The following is a 12,414-nucleotide window of genomic DNA, read 5'->3' on the forward strand; positions in this document are numbered from 1 at the left end:
GCCAACATTGGCCGACACGGACAAAGGAACGGACGAATAACCTGGGTCCGCCATGCTCCATTATTGATGATAGTGTACAACCTTTGGACAGCTAGCTGGACAAAGCCGTCGCTGGTTCTTGCCTGACGGACCATGAACTCCGTCACCAATATTCACAGTGTCTTGTGCAATCGCCTTCTGTATCCTCTTCTGCACAGTATTCCAACGGAAGTGTCGTCTACTTGGCCTCGCCTTTGTGGGTTTGCTCTGGGCCGATTTTGATTTCTGGGCCGCGATTGGATTTGCAGCAGGAGCCGAGATGGCTTTCTGAACAGTACAAGGCCCTCGGGCCTATTTCTGCTCGGCCTGCTTCTTCTTCGTCTCCGGGTGTCGCCCTACGCCAGAGCTCATCATGTTCTTCCAGCGCCGGAAATACGGACTCGGCCGTCGTTGCGGTGGCGCTCGTGAAAGATGACCAGAAGGCGGCAGTGGCACTAAGCTACCACTTCCCCCACCACCTTCCGAAAAAGGATGGGACATCCTTTCTGTTGCCTGAGTATAGTCGGGATCTGCAGGCGGATTGTTGTCCCATCGCAGAGCTTCTTCAGTCGGGTCACAACGTAGGCATGTTGTAGACGCTGTGGTTGCCTCACAGGAGTAGGTTGTGGCTGTCTCCCATGAAGACGCTGACTCGTCGGTGGTTGCAGTCGCCCATGAGGATGTTGATGTTGCATATGCGGAGTTCCTGCATGAGTCAGTTTGGTCAGCGGAACTAGCACAAGTATTACCTGATGTGCTGCTAGCCGCTAAGCCGGTGTCGTCGTCCATTTCCCAGTCGGATGAGGTGCGACTTTCATCGGAATCAGACTCTGGGGAAGTCCCGTCCGATCCGTATGATGAAGCGTTCTGGCAGGAACAGTCGGGTTGTGACCGTCCTTCGTCGGATATCATCGTCGCTTCACTTATCCAACCCCAACACGATTGGCGAGACGAGCGTCCCTCAATCCCTTACTTCCCTCTTGTCCTCCTTAATAAAATCCGTTGGCCCTTTGTGAGTTTCCTCCCAGTGCATCTTCTCTGTTTGTTCTCGGCCCTAGGTGATGGCTCCGTCCTGAGCCGAGTTCGAGAAGACGATCCTTTCCTACCCCTATACTCCGCTTATGCCCAAAGGTTTGACAATGACTACATTACTAGAGACCATCTAAAATGGGGGCCTGGCCCTCATCAATAACATCTAGTGATTCCCTTGAAGCAACGCTATCGAATTCGCTTTTATTCAAATAAAAGATGTCACAAGACATTTCAATTCACACTACCCTGAGAGCATGATGTAAAATAGTCTTGTCCTCTCGGATGGGTCTAGTGGCTAGCGCATGAGGTGTTGCCACCATGAGGTCTGGGGTTCGAATCTCGGCAAAGTCGAGATAAATGCCTCCTTTATGTGCTAGTCACTATTCCAAAGGCTAATAGTCGCCCGTGATTTACCTCCTCCGTATTAACCCTTAGACGGATTGGTGAAGGCGCTGAGGACGAACGTATTCGCCTTTTGCCACCATGATATAAAATAATCTTTCAACACAGTTCAATAAATACTCAAAGCAAGACAAAACAAAGAAACACTCAATGCAAAATTCCTCTTAAGAAAATATTGGTATGCTAATCAACTCTCAATGAAGATCCAATTAATACAATACATTTTGTCATTAAAGTAACTTTAGTCATATTCATTCAAATTCAAGGGAAAAATGAGTGATCTCAATTGGTCCTTAATGAGCAAGCATAATGCAAGTAAGTAAAAAGAAAAAGAGAGATAGAAAGAAAAAAAACAACTTTAATGTTAGGAGTCTAGAATAGGGCTGCAGATGAATTGAGCCGGCTCACGAGTTTTTGACCCGGTTCAAAAAATATTTGATTCGTATTTGAATTTATCAAATTCGAGCCGAACTCGAACATGTTCAAACTTTTTTTCGAGCCGAACTCGAACCCAAATAATATTGTTCGAGCCGCTCGCGAGCCTTAATATTTATTAATATAAGTTAAATATATATTAAATAAATAAATTTCGAAACTTTCGAATCTATTTTCGAGTAATAATCCGAATAGTTCGTGAACATGTTCAAATATTTCGAGCCGAACTCGAACCGGAACCTTAATTCGAACCAAACATTTTGAATTTTTCGAGTTTCGAATCGAGCTCGAACTCGAATATACATAATTCAAGCCGAATTCGAGTCTTAAATTTTTCTACATATTCGGTTCGATTCGATTCGTTTACACCCCTAGTCTAGAAAAAAAATTATTCAAATTTATGATTTTAACTCATAATTATTTATTGAATAAATCATTTAATTAAATAAATTACTTTTTTATTTCAAATAAAAGTTAGTTGTTAGAATTAAAATATTTAATTATGGGCAAGAAAGATCTTATATGATAATTCAGATCCTCTGTCTCGAAATAATTATATCCCTGTGTTCCTTTATATGATCATGACATTCTTAAAATATGTTTGATATCCTCCTAATGTGTAAGATATTCTTTAGATATAATCTAACATGTTAAATCGATAAAGAGATACTAGGACAGAGATATTTGAAGACAAAGATCTGAGCTTCTTATGTGGTTATGAAGCAAACTGTATTCCTTTCGCAATAGAGAGGGTTTCATCTCACGACCGGATTTTCGGAGTCCGATGTCCGGAGGACCCGCTTGGCGCTGGCGAGATCGGAGCAATTGGAGCAGAGACCAACGAGGGAGCTGTGGACCGCACAGGTATGGACCTGGGAGCCGAAGCGAAGCGCTCGGTTTTGAGGCAGAGCCGGAGGCGGAGGCAGAGAGCACGGTGGCGATTGCGAAACTGTTGTGGTGGACGCTGATGGCCCGCGAGCTGCGGAACTTCTCGATATCCGAACGGTAGTCGCCGTTGAGCACAAGACCGGCGATGAGGGTGGTCCACAGGACGCGGTTGGAGAGGCCCGAGTGCGGCATAGTGTGGAAGACGAGCGAGGTGGCGGCGGGCATGCGGCAAGAGGAAGAAGGTGAGGGGCGATGGCACGTGCTTGTTGGCCAGTTCAGAGGAGAGTGGGGAAGCAGCAGCAGCGGCGTACGTTGGAGGGCGAAGAGTAAGAAGATCACAAACTTTGATTATATTATTTAAATTAAAATAACATCTGTAAACGTTGAAATCATGTGGTCGTGCCGGAGTGGTTATCGGGCATGACTAGAAATCATGTGGGCTTTGCCCGCGCAGATTCGAATCCTGCCGACCACGAACTCTCAAAGCAATTTTTTTAAAAATATTTGCATTTAAGAAATTCTAAAAAAAAATATATTTCTTTTTCGATAATTTAGATCCGAACTTCTCCAGAGTAAACGGTTTCCCTCCTAATTCACTTACCGCATAAATCCAGAACTAAGAGGTGATAATCAGATCAGTTGTAGTGTTTACGATAATTCTTAATTAACAGTGACATATTATGTTAATATTTTGATTTTTTTTATTAAATTAATCTTTTTGTTATTTTAATATAACAGGTCAGAAGAAAAAATCTACAATGATAAGGAAAATAAATTATAAAATGAACAATTATAATTAATGATAATAAATTATACTTATTAGTATCTTTTAAAAAAATCAAAATAAAAAATAAACTCTCTAAAGTACTTAATTTTATATCTTTTAAAATATAATAAGAATCTATTATAAACGTCCAGTCTTGTGTCATAGGGAAAGCATTCAAGACATACTTTAACAAATCTCGATTTGTTACCTGTTCTCCGTGATTCGTAAGTCCGGTTATTAACTTTTTCAGCTTGGTGTGCATTTGTGCTACTAACTCTCCTTTCATCCGGAGGTTGGTTAGTTGGTTCCGGAGCAGATCTCATTTTGCGAGCTTGGCTTCGGACGTACCTTCGTGTAGCTCCAGGAACTTCTCCCAAAGTTCCTTTGCTGATTCGCAGGCGTCGATTCTGCTAACTTCTTGCATAGGTAGCACGCTCAGCAGATGAAATTCGGCTTGTCTATTTGCTACGATGTTTGCTTGCTCCTTCTTGGTCTATTGGTATTCTTCTTTTTCATTTCCTTGTGGATCTTTGGGAGCTATAAAATCATATTTAATAATTAAAAACAATTCAAAGTCTGTTTTAAAGAATACTTCCATGTCTTCTTCCATGTCATAAATTCTCCCTTGAACTTTGGTGGATAGATACTTGGTCCGACCATCATCTCGGTGCTTTAGTCGGCGGCTAGTCTTTCTGAGGCATTCTGTCTCTGATACAAATTGTTGGTGCAGCGAGGCCGGTAAGAGGGTGTGAATTATCTGTCAAATATAAAAAGAAACCTTTCCCAATCTCTCAAATCAAATTAGTAGCAATCACATAATTATAACAGGTCAATTGAACAATTACAAAATAAAAGAGGCAGAAGAATTTACTTGGTTACAACCTAGGTGGTTGTTAATCCAATCTAAATTAAAAAGCACTAAAAATCTCCTTCGTTGAAGGTAGAGAAGTCTTTTACACTCGTTGAATACTCAAAAAAGAACTAGGAAATGAATACTAGAGTTGTTGTCTATTGTCTAGGTCCAGGGGTTTTTTTATAACCCATGGAAAACTCTATCCGCAGCTTGAAGGCGCCTCCAAGATGGTCCAAGGTGCTTTCCATCGGATAAGTTTTATCCGCAGCGGATAAAACTCTATCCGTGGCCAACGACTATCGGAAGGCGCCTTCAAAGGCCGGAAGACGCCTTTGTACTGTTCATCGAAAGCGCCTTCCAGCCATAGAATGCGCCTTCCACAGCGCAACTTAGCTAAACACTGATCTCTTCACGTAGGTGATTCTCCGGCTAAACGGAGTTGAGCTCACTAGAACTCAACTCCGACCTTCTCCTCGAGCAGCCTTCCTCCTAGGCTTCTCGTCCCTCGGATCGCCACGCGATTCCTTCTCGTCCGCTGGTGTACTCTTCCGTAGCATCTCGTCTTTCGGATGCATCGAGCCCGTCGAGTCCCTTCTTGTGTCATCCTTCTTGCTAGTTGCGTCTTCCGCTCGACTTCTTGTGTTCATAAGTTCCTACACACTTAGACACAAGGATCAAACACAATATGACTTAACTTAACTTGGTTGATCATATCAAAACTACCACAGGATACTTATAATTAATATATGATCAATATATAGGACTAAAAATAGAATTTGTTCCCATTATTCTTTTGGTATATGTAATGATTAACAATATTTTTTTCTAAACCAAAAGAGGCAATGATATTATTAAATTTAATATACCATCATTAAAAGTCTATTTAAGTTCACATAATGATTTCTTAAGTTTACAACCTTTTTTACTTCAATTGAAAACCCTCCTTCAAGCTCATTCATATAATTTCCCTATTCAAGCTTTTCATTCAATGTCATAATAATACCTAATATTTTATTGAGATTGGTGAAAATACCTCTTTTTAATCAATGCCATCTTTCGAGCATAATCTTTAGTAATGATATCCATCAACATATATGATATACGGTGCATGATTGTGGGGTCAGTAAGATGATGTGGTTAGGAGTCAAGACCACAGGAAGGTCAGGAGTCAAGCCCCCGTGGAGGTCAGAAGTCAAGCTTACATGGAGGTCAAAAAGTCTAGCTTACGTGGAGATCAAAAGTCAAGCTTACGTGGATGTCAGAAGTCAAGCTTACGTGGAAGTCAGAAGTCAAGCTTGCGGGGCCGTGGTCAAAATCTCCGCTTACGAGGCAGTCAAAGGATATGATTACATGTTGGACCAGATCCATCCTCGATAGCAATCAAGAATGGGGCTCACAGCCCAGGTCCAGTTGAGAATGAGGTTCACAGGTCAGGTACAGTTGAGAACTGGGCCCTCCGGCCAAGTACAACTGAGAAGTGGGCCTATAGGCCATATAAAGGCGTAGAGGGAAAGACCTCTGGCGTAGTACAGGCTTGGCGTACAGGTCGGAACGTATAAGTCATGGATAACAATATACAAATGTGGGTCGGGATACAGGTCTGGCGTACAGGTCGAAACGTACAAGCCATGGATAACAGCGGACAGAATCAGGTCGGGATACAGGCCTGGCGTACAGGTCGGAACGTACAAGCCATGGATAACAGTAAACAGATGCGGGTCAGAATATAGACCTGACATGCAGGTCGGGACGTACAAGACATGGATAACAACGAACAGAAGCAGGTCGGGATACAGGCTTGGCGTACAGGTCGGAACGTACAAGCCATGGATAATAGTGGATAGAAGCAGGTCAGGATACAGGCCTGGCGTACAGGTCGGAACGTACAAGCCATGGATAACAATATACAGATGCGGGTCGGAATAAAAACTTGACGTACAGGATGTAACGTGCAAGCCATGGATAACAGCGAACAGCGGGTCAGAATACAGACCTGACATGTAGGTCGAGATGTGTTAGCCAAGTATACAGGTCAGGATTTATGATAAAATATACAGATCGTGATGTGTTATCCAAGGATACAGGTCGGGACAAACGAAGTCAGACACAGCTTGGAAGCAGGGATAAACAGAACCGAACTAAGATATACAGGGCACGACACGTAATGTCAATAAGAGACAAGACGGTTCAGGGTTTGCAATAGGAGATGCATAGGACAGGGTTCAAAGCACAGGTCTGAAGGCGAAGTCAGATCGGGGTTAGCAAGATATTAAAGCGAGGTTAGCAAGTGTAAAGGTCTAGCGTAGCAATCACGAACGGAGGACGCTAGGCACTACAGGACAAGCAAGCAAGGGAATCGTAACTGTCTGTCAGAGAATAATCAGTATGTTAGGGAATATGCTAATAGTCAGGGCTCATTACCCTTTTGGTTTTGTCGTCGACCTATAAGGAGGTGCCGCGTGTCATTCACCACCAGACAAAGCCTGACAGCCGACATTCCCTGACACCCGCCAGACCCCAGAAACATCCATTGCAGTATAAAAAGGGATGCTTTGTCCCTTATGCAGGTACGCTCACTCGTCATTTTTTACTCGTCTTTACTTTTCGTCCTTTCTTTGTGCTTCTGAGGAAAAAGTACTTGACTTGAGCGTCGGAGGGCCTGACCCGGGGACTTTTTCCCTGGTTTCTGGTCTCTAACGACTCGTAGGCTCGTCTGAGTGTGCGCAGAGCCCTAGCATCATCGTCCCGGTCATCATCTTTCGTCATTTGCTCGTGTGAACCCTTTTGGAGGGTGCTAGGTAGATCGGACGCTGCAACGACTTTCCGTCAACTTCCAGTACATCAAGGTCCGCCTCCATCCGACTCAGCTTCCGGACGGGATCAAATTTGGCGTCGTCTGTGGGAACACAACCACCTGTTCTGGAATGTGAAGATGGAGGAGTCTGGCCGAATCAATGTCACCATGACCGCCGGAGAATACGAGCTCTTCAAGGAGGCCAAGAGGCGAGCGGCCTCCGAGAAACAAGCAACCGTCTCGCGACCACGCCAAGCTCCTGCTGAAGCTTCCAAGGAGCCCATCCCTGTTTCAGATCGGGGCTCTAAGAGAAAACAGCCCGAGGGGTTTCCTCAGGTTCCTTATCGTGAGCCTGACTTGGGGTATTATCAGCCAGGACCCCATGGCCCCAGTCTTAAGAAAGAACAACCTCAAGCCTCTATGGCTGAGTTCCCTACCAGAGACTCGAGGAAAGGGAAGGCTCTCATCATACCGGAAGTATTCCCGGAAGATCCGGATGAGAGAGTACCTTTCTCGGTCAGGATTTTGAATGAAAAATTGCCTAAGGGATACAAGGCCCCGTCAATCGGAGAATATGACGGGAGCAATGACCCGGAGAATCATTTACGCAAATTTAAGAATGCAGCTCTGTTGCACCAATATAGTGATGCTGTCAAGTGTCGAGTTTTCTTGAATACTCTAGCTGGTTCGGCACTAAAGTGGTTTGATGGGCTACCACAAGGATCCATCACCTGTTTCTTGGATTTCAAGACGACCTTCCTTCGTTATTTTGCCAGCAGCAAAAAATATCAGAAGACAGATCATTGCCTTTTTGCTCTTAAGCAAGGGTCTACCGAGCCTTTAAGAAGTTATATCAACCGTTTCAACCAAGTGGCCCAGGACGTCCCCACCGCCACTTCGGAGATTCTGATGAGCGCTTTCTCCCACGGATTAGGAGAAGGAGAATTCTTTAGAGATCTCATCAAAAATCTCTCTCGGAACTTTGATGAGATGGTGGAAAAAGTCGCTTGCTATATTAAAGTAGAAGAAGCACAGGCGGCCCGGAGGAAAGCCGAGAGACCGCCTCCGTCTGTCAATAAGCAGGAAAGAAGGGTACCTCAACCACCCCCTCAACCTCTTCCACGAGCTAGAGAAGCCAGGCCTACCTTCCAGCCCGGTCCGGAGGTTAGACCGACCCCCCGAGTCGCAACTGTGAGCACTCCCCTATCTGGACCGTGGAACACTCGGTATTGCACCTATCATCGATCTCGTACTCATGACACTAATCATTATTTTTAGTTCGCTAGGGATTCTAAGCGGGCTGCCGAGTTAGGCTTACCCCCGCCCGAGCTAGCCCCTCAAGTGCTCAAGATGATAGAAGAGCAGCGAGTCGCGGCTGGAAAGGCCGGGCAACCCCGCCCTGACCTAGCGGGACCCAGTACTCATCAACCCGATCGAGGGAAGAGTCGGAGGTAGTACGGGAGGCCGAGAATAGGGGCAACATCACTGTCTGAGAGATTGGCATGATCTCTGGAGGGCCAACCGATGGAGATTCGGGGAGAGCGTGCAAGTCCCATGTGCGTCGCTTGGAGGTCCACACTGTGGGATGCAGCCAAGAGCAAGCTATTGGCCATGTCATTAGCTTTGGGCCGGCAGACCTGGAAGGTCTGGAGCTGCCTCATGATGATGCCCTTATCATCAAGGTCATTATCGCCAACAGCCGAGTGGCTCGGGTTTTCGTTAACACCGGGAGCTCGGTTAATATTCTGTTCAGAACTGCATTCGAGGAGATGCAGATCGATGCCACTGAACTCCAGCCTGTGGCTACGTCTCTATATGGATTTACAGGCAATGAGGTGAAGCCAATGGGTCAGATTAAGCTGGCCATATCTCTGGGCACCGAGCCATTAGTGCGCACTAGGAGGAGCACTTTTATAGTGGTGGATTCCTCGTCCTCTTATAACATCATTTTGGGAAGACCCGCCCTGCATGAATTTAGGGTCGCTGTTTCTACCTTCCATCAAAAAATCAAATTTTCCGTTGGCGAGCAAGTCAGGGAAGTTAAGGGAGAGCAAAAGGTCTCTCACCGATGCTATATTGATATGGTCCGGGTGGAGGCTCGTAAGAATCAAAGAATGCAAGATGGTAGCATCCATGCTGTCCAAGAAGAGCCTTTGCCTATGGCTGAAGAACTCATCCCCTGGGAGGATGTGCAATTATACGCTGAACGCCCTGAAAGTTTAACTCGCTTGGCAAGCGACCTGCTCCTCCTCTCAAGGAAGAATTAGCTCAATGCTTGATCCGCAACCTGGATGTCTTCGCCTGGTCTACAGAGGAGTTACCCGGGGTTAAGCCGGAAGTAGCAGAGCACAAATTACATCTACTATCGGACTCCCGACTAGTCAAGCAAAAGAAAAGGAACTTCTCATCCGATCAGAACAAAATAATCAGAGCCGAGGTGGATTAGCTCAGGAAGGCAGGCCACGTTCGAGAAGTGCAATTCCCATCCTGGCTCTCTAATGTGGTCTTAGTAAAGAAGCCCAACAATAAGTGGAGAGTATGCATAGACTTCCGAGATCTCAATCGAGCTAGTCCCAAGGATTGCTATCCTCTGCCCCGGATCGATTAGATGGTGGACTCAACTGCCGGTTGCGAAAGGATCTGCATGCTGGATGCCTACCAAGGGTATCATCAGGTTCCTTTAGCGGTGGAGGACCAAGAAAAGGTTAGCTTTATTACGGTTGATGGTACCTTCTGTTATACTGTCATGCCCTTCGGTCTCAGGAACGCAGGAGCCATGTACCAAAGGATGATGGACAAGATCTTCCGGGAGAAGATCGGGTGCAACGTGGAGGTTTATGTGGATGATATACTCATTAAGTCTCCTTTAGTCGTGAATCTGATCAAGGATGTAGAGGAAACTTGCCAGACTCTCTGGCAATATGGGCTGAAGCTGAACCCATTGAAATGCTTGTTTGGGGCTAAAGGAGGAAAGTTCTTGGGCTACCTAGTGACCGAGCGTGGAATAGAAGCTAATCCAGAAAAAGTTCGGGCACTACGTGATATGCAAGTTCCCCAGAATTTGAAGGAAACGCAAAAACTAGTCGGCAGAATAACAACCCTATCAAGATTCATTTCCAGATTTGCAGATCAGGCTGCTCCTTTTTTCAAAGTGCTCAGGAAGGCCTCCAAGTTCCAATGGGATGAAGAATGTACCCGAGCTTTTGAGGAGCGGAAGAAGTACTTGGAGGCTCTTCCATCTTTATTCAAGCTGGTTGTTGGAGAACCATTATGGGTCTACTTATCTGCCACCCCTGAGGCCGTAGGGGTTGTGCTTATTAAGGAACATGATAATGTGCAACGGCTAGTGTATTTCTTCAGTCATCTATTAAAAGGGGTCGAGTCTCGATACACGACCCTCGAGAAGTTGGTTTATGGATTGGTTCTTGTGGCTCGGCAGTTAAGACCTTACTTCCTGGCACATTCTATCACAGTTCTGACCAATAGCACCATGGGAAGAGCCCTAACTAATGTAGAAGTTGTAGGTTGGCTTATCAAATGGGTGACGGAGTTAGGAGAATATGACATACAATACCAGTCGCGCACAACTATCAAGGCGCAGGCCTTGACAGATTTCTTAACAGAAATTCATTAGACCAACTCTGAAGAAACCTGGAAGGTCTATGTGGATGGGTCGGCAACTCATCAAGGAAGCGGGGTCGGGGTCTTGTTGATATCTCCCCAAGGGGATATACTTCAGTTGGTTATCCGGTTGAATTTTTGAGCCACTAACAATGAGGCAGAATATGAGGCTTTGTTGGCAGGACTACAGGTAGCTCGGCACGTGGAGGCTGCCCGAGTAATCATTTACTCATATTCCCAGCTAGTAAATCAGCAAGTGGCCGGTAACTTTGTGGTAGATTGTGATAAATTACAAGTATATCGGGAAGCATACGAGAATTTACAGAAGTTACAGTAACTAAGATCCCCAGGGCAGAGAACGAGAAAGCATATGAGCTAGCAAAGATGACCAGTTCCTTAACTACTTGGGTGTTGGACCGGTCAACGGCGCAAACTTTCCTTATAGCTCAGATAGATTTGCAAAACAATAGGGAAGCAACTATTGATTGGCAGACACCCATGATCAGCTATGTTAGGCAGGGTACCTTATCGGCTGACCCAGAGGAATCATGGCTGGTCAGGAAGCAAGCTCATGCTTATGTCATGATCGGGGATCAGCTATACAAAAGGTCCTTCTCTAGACCCTTACTCAAATGCCTGGGTATGGAGGAGGCGGACCAAGCCTTACGAGAAATACAGCTGGGATGCTGTGGCAATCATGTAGGCGGTCGGGCATTATCTCGCAAGGTACTCCTGGCTGGGTATTTCTGGCCTACTTTACAGAGGGATGCTCATAAGCTGGTAAATACATGCCTGTCCTTCCAAAAATATCAAAATTTAACACATCGACCGACGGCTCTGCTAAGAACATCTATAGTCTCGTGTCCTTTTGGTCAATGGAGCATGGATATTGTGGGACAATTTCCAATGGCCCCGGGTCAGAAACGCTTCTTATTGGTAGCAGTGGATTATTTCTCTAAGTGGGTGGAAGCAGAGGCCCTGGCCAGGATCACAGAAGATGCGGTCATCCAGTTTCTATGGAAGAATATTCTTTGCAGGTTCGACATTCCGCACAAATTGGTGTCAGACAATGGGAGGCAATTTCAAGGGCAAAAAATCCAGGCCTGGTGCAAGGGATTTGGCATAACGCAAGCCTTCACTTTAGTGGCATCCCCGCAAAGCAACGGCCAGACCGAAGTGGTGATCGAGAAATAGTACGAGGTCTGAAGGTTAAACTGGATCATGTGGGAGGTAATTGGGTGGAAAAGTTGTCAAGCATCCTATGGGCTTATCGTACAACACCCCGAGAAAGTACAGGTCTGACATCATTCCATTTAGTTTATGGGAACGAAGCGGTAGTACTCATAGAGATTGGAGTGCCATCGGTCAGGAGGACATTATACGATGAAGGGAATGCAGAGCGACGACTGGCTGAGTTGGATCTCATCAGTGAAATCCGAGAGAAGACAGCAGCCAAACTGGAGGCCTACAGACAAAGAATGAGGCAAAATTATAACAGAAGAGTATTTCCTCGATTCTTTGGGGAAGGAGATCTAGTCTGGAAGCAAGTTAAACCCGTGGGGGGCATGGCCAAGTTAGCACCCCAGTGGGATGAGCCCTACAAAG

The 12,414-nt window shown here is 45.6% G+C and overlaps 2 protein-coding genes and 1 non-coding gene across 3 annotated transcripts; all 3 read left to right on the plus strand.

Moving 5' to 3' along the window:
• Positions 1-3,168: 3,168 nt before the first annotated feature.
• TRNAS-AGA lies at positions 3,169-3,250 on the plus strand. Its single transcript has one exon. It is a non-coding gene; the product is annotated as a tRNA-Ser (tRNA).
• A 4,076-nt stretch (positions 3,251-7,326) lies between these two features.
• Positions 7,327-9,455, plus strand: LOC122022973. Its single transcript, XM_042581075.1, has 3 exons — positions 7,327-8,352; positions 8,467-8,605; positions 8,704-9,455. The coding sequence occupies exons 1-3, from the start codon at positions 7,327-7,329 to the stop codon at positions 9,453-9,455; spliced, it is 1,917 nt and encodes a 638-aa protein (XP_042437009.1).
• A 341-nt stretch (positions 9,456-9,796) lies between these two features.
• On the plus strand, positions 9,797-12,003 carry LOC122022974 (uncharacterized protein K02A2.6-like). Its single transcript, XM_042581076.1, has 2 exons — positions 9,797-10,260; positions 11,280-12,003. Exons 1-2 carry the CDS (start codon positions 9,797-9,799, stop codon positions 12,001-12,003), a joined length of 1,188 nt encoding a protein of 395 aa, XP_042437010.1.
• Positions 12,004-12,414: the final 411 nt, after the last annotated feature.

The sequence above is a fragment of the Zingiber officinale genome, chromosome 9B (assembly GCF_018446385.1).
Source record: "Zingiber officinale cultivar Zhangliang chromosome 9B, Zo_v1.1, whole genome shotgun sequence".
Lineage (NCBI taxonomy): Eukaryota > Viridiplantae > Streptophyta > Magnoliopsida > Zingiberales > Zingiberaceae > Zingiber > Zingiber officinale.

What these genes read in the sequence shown, in the direction of transcription:
- LOC122022973 (XM_042581075.1), top strand. Translation starts at nt 7,327, where the DNA reads ATGGAGGAGTCTGGCCGAATCAATGTCACCATGACCGCCGGAGAATAC. An exon ending in CCTTCCAGCCCGGTCCGGAG is followed by an intron (nt 8,353 to 8,466) that starts GTTAGACCGACC and finishes CATTATTTTTAG; the next exon opens with TTCGCTAGGGATTCTAAGCG. An exon ending in CCCTGACCTAGCGGGACCCA is followed by an intron (nt 8,606 to 8,703) that starts GTACTCATCAAC and finishes TGATCTCTGGAG; the next exon opens with GGCCAACCGATGGAGATTCG.
- LOC122022974 (XM_042581076.1), top strand. Translation starts at nt 9,797, where the DNA reads ATGGTGGACTCAACTGCCGGTTGCGAAAGGATCTGCATGCTGGATGCC. An exon ending in CCCCAGAATTTGAAGGAAAC is followed by an intron (nt 10,261 to 11,279) that starts GCAAAAACTAGT and finishes GCAAAACAATAG; the next exon opens with GGAAGCAACTATTGATTGGC.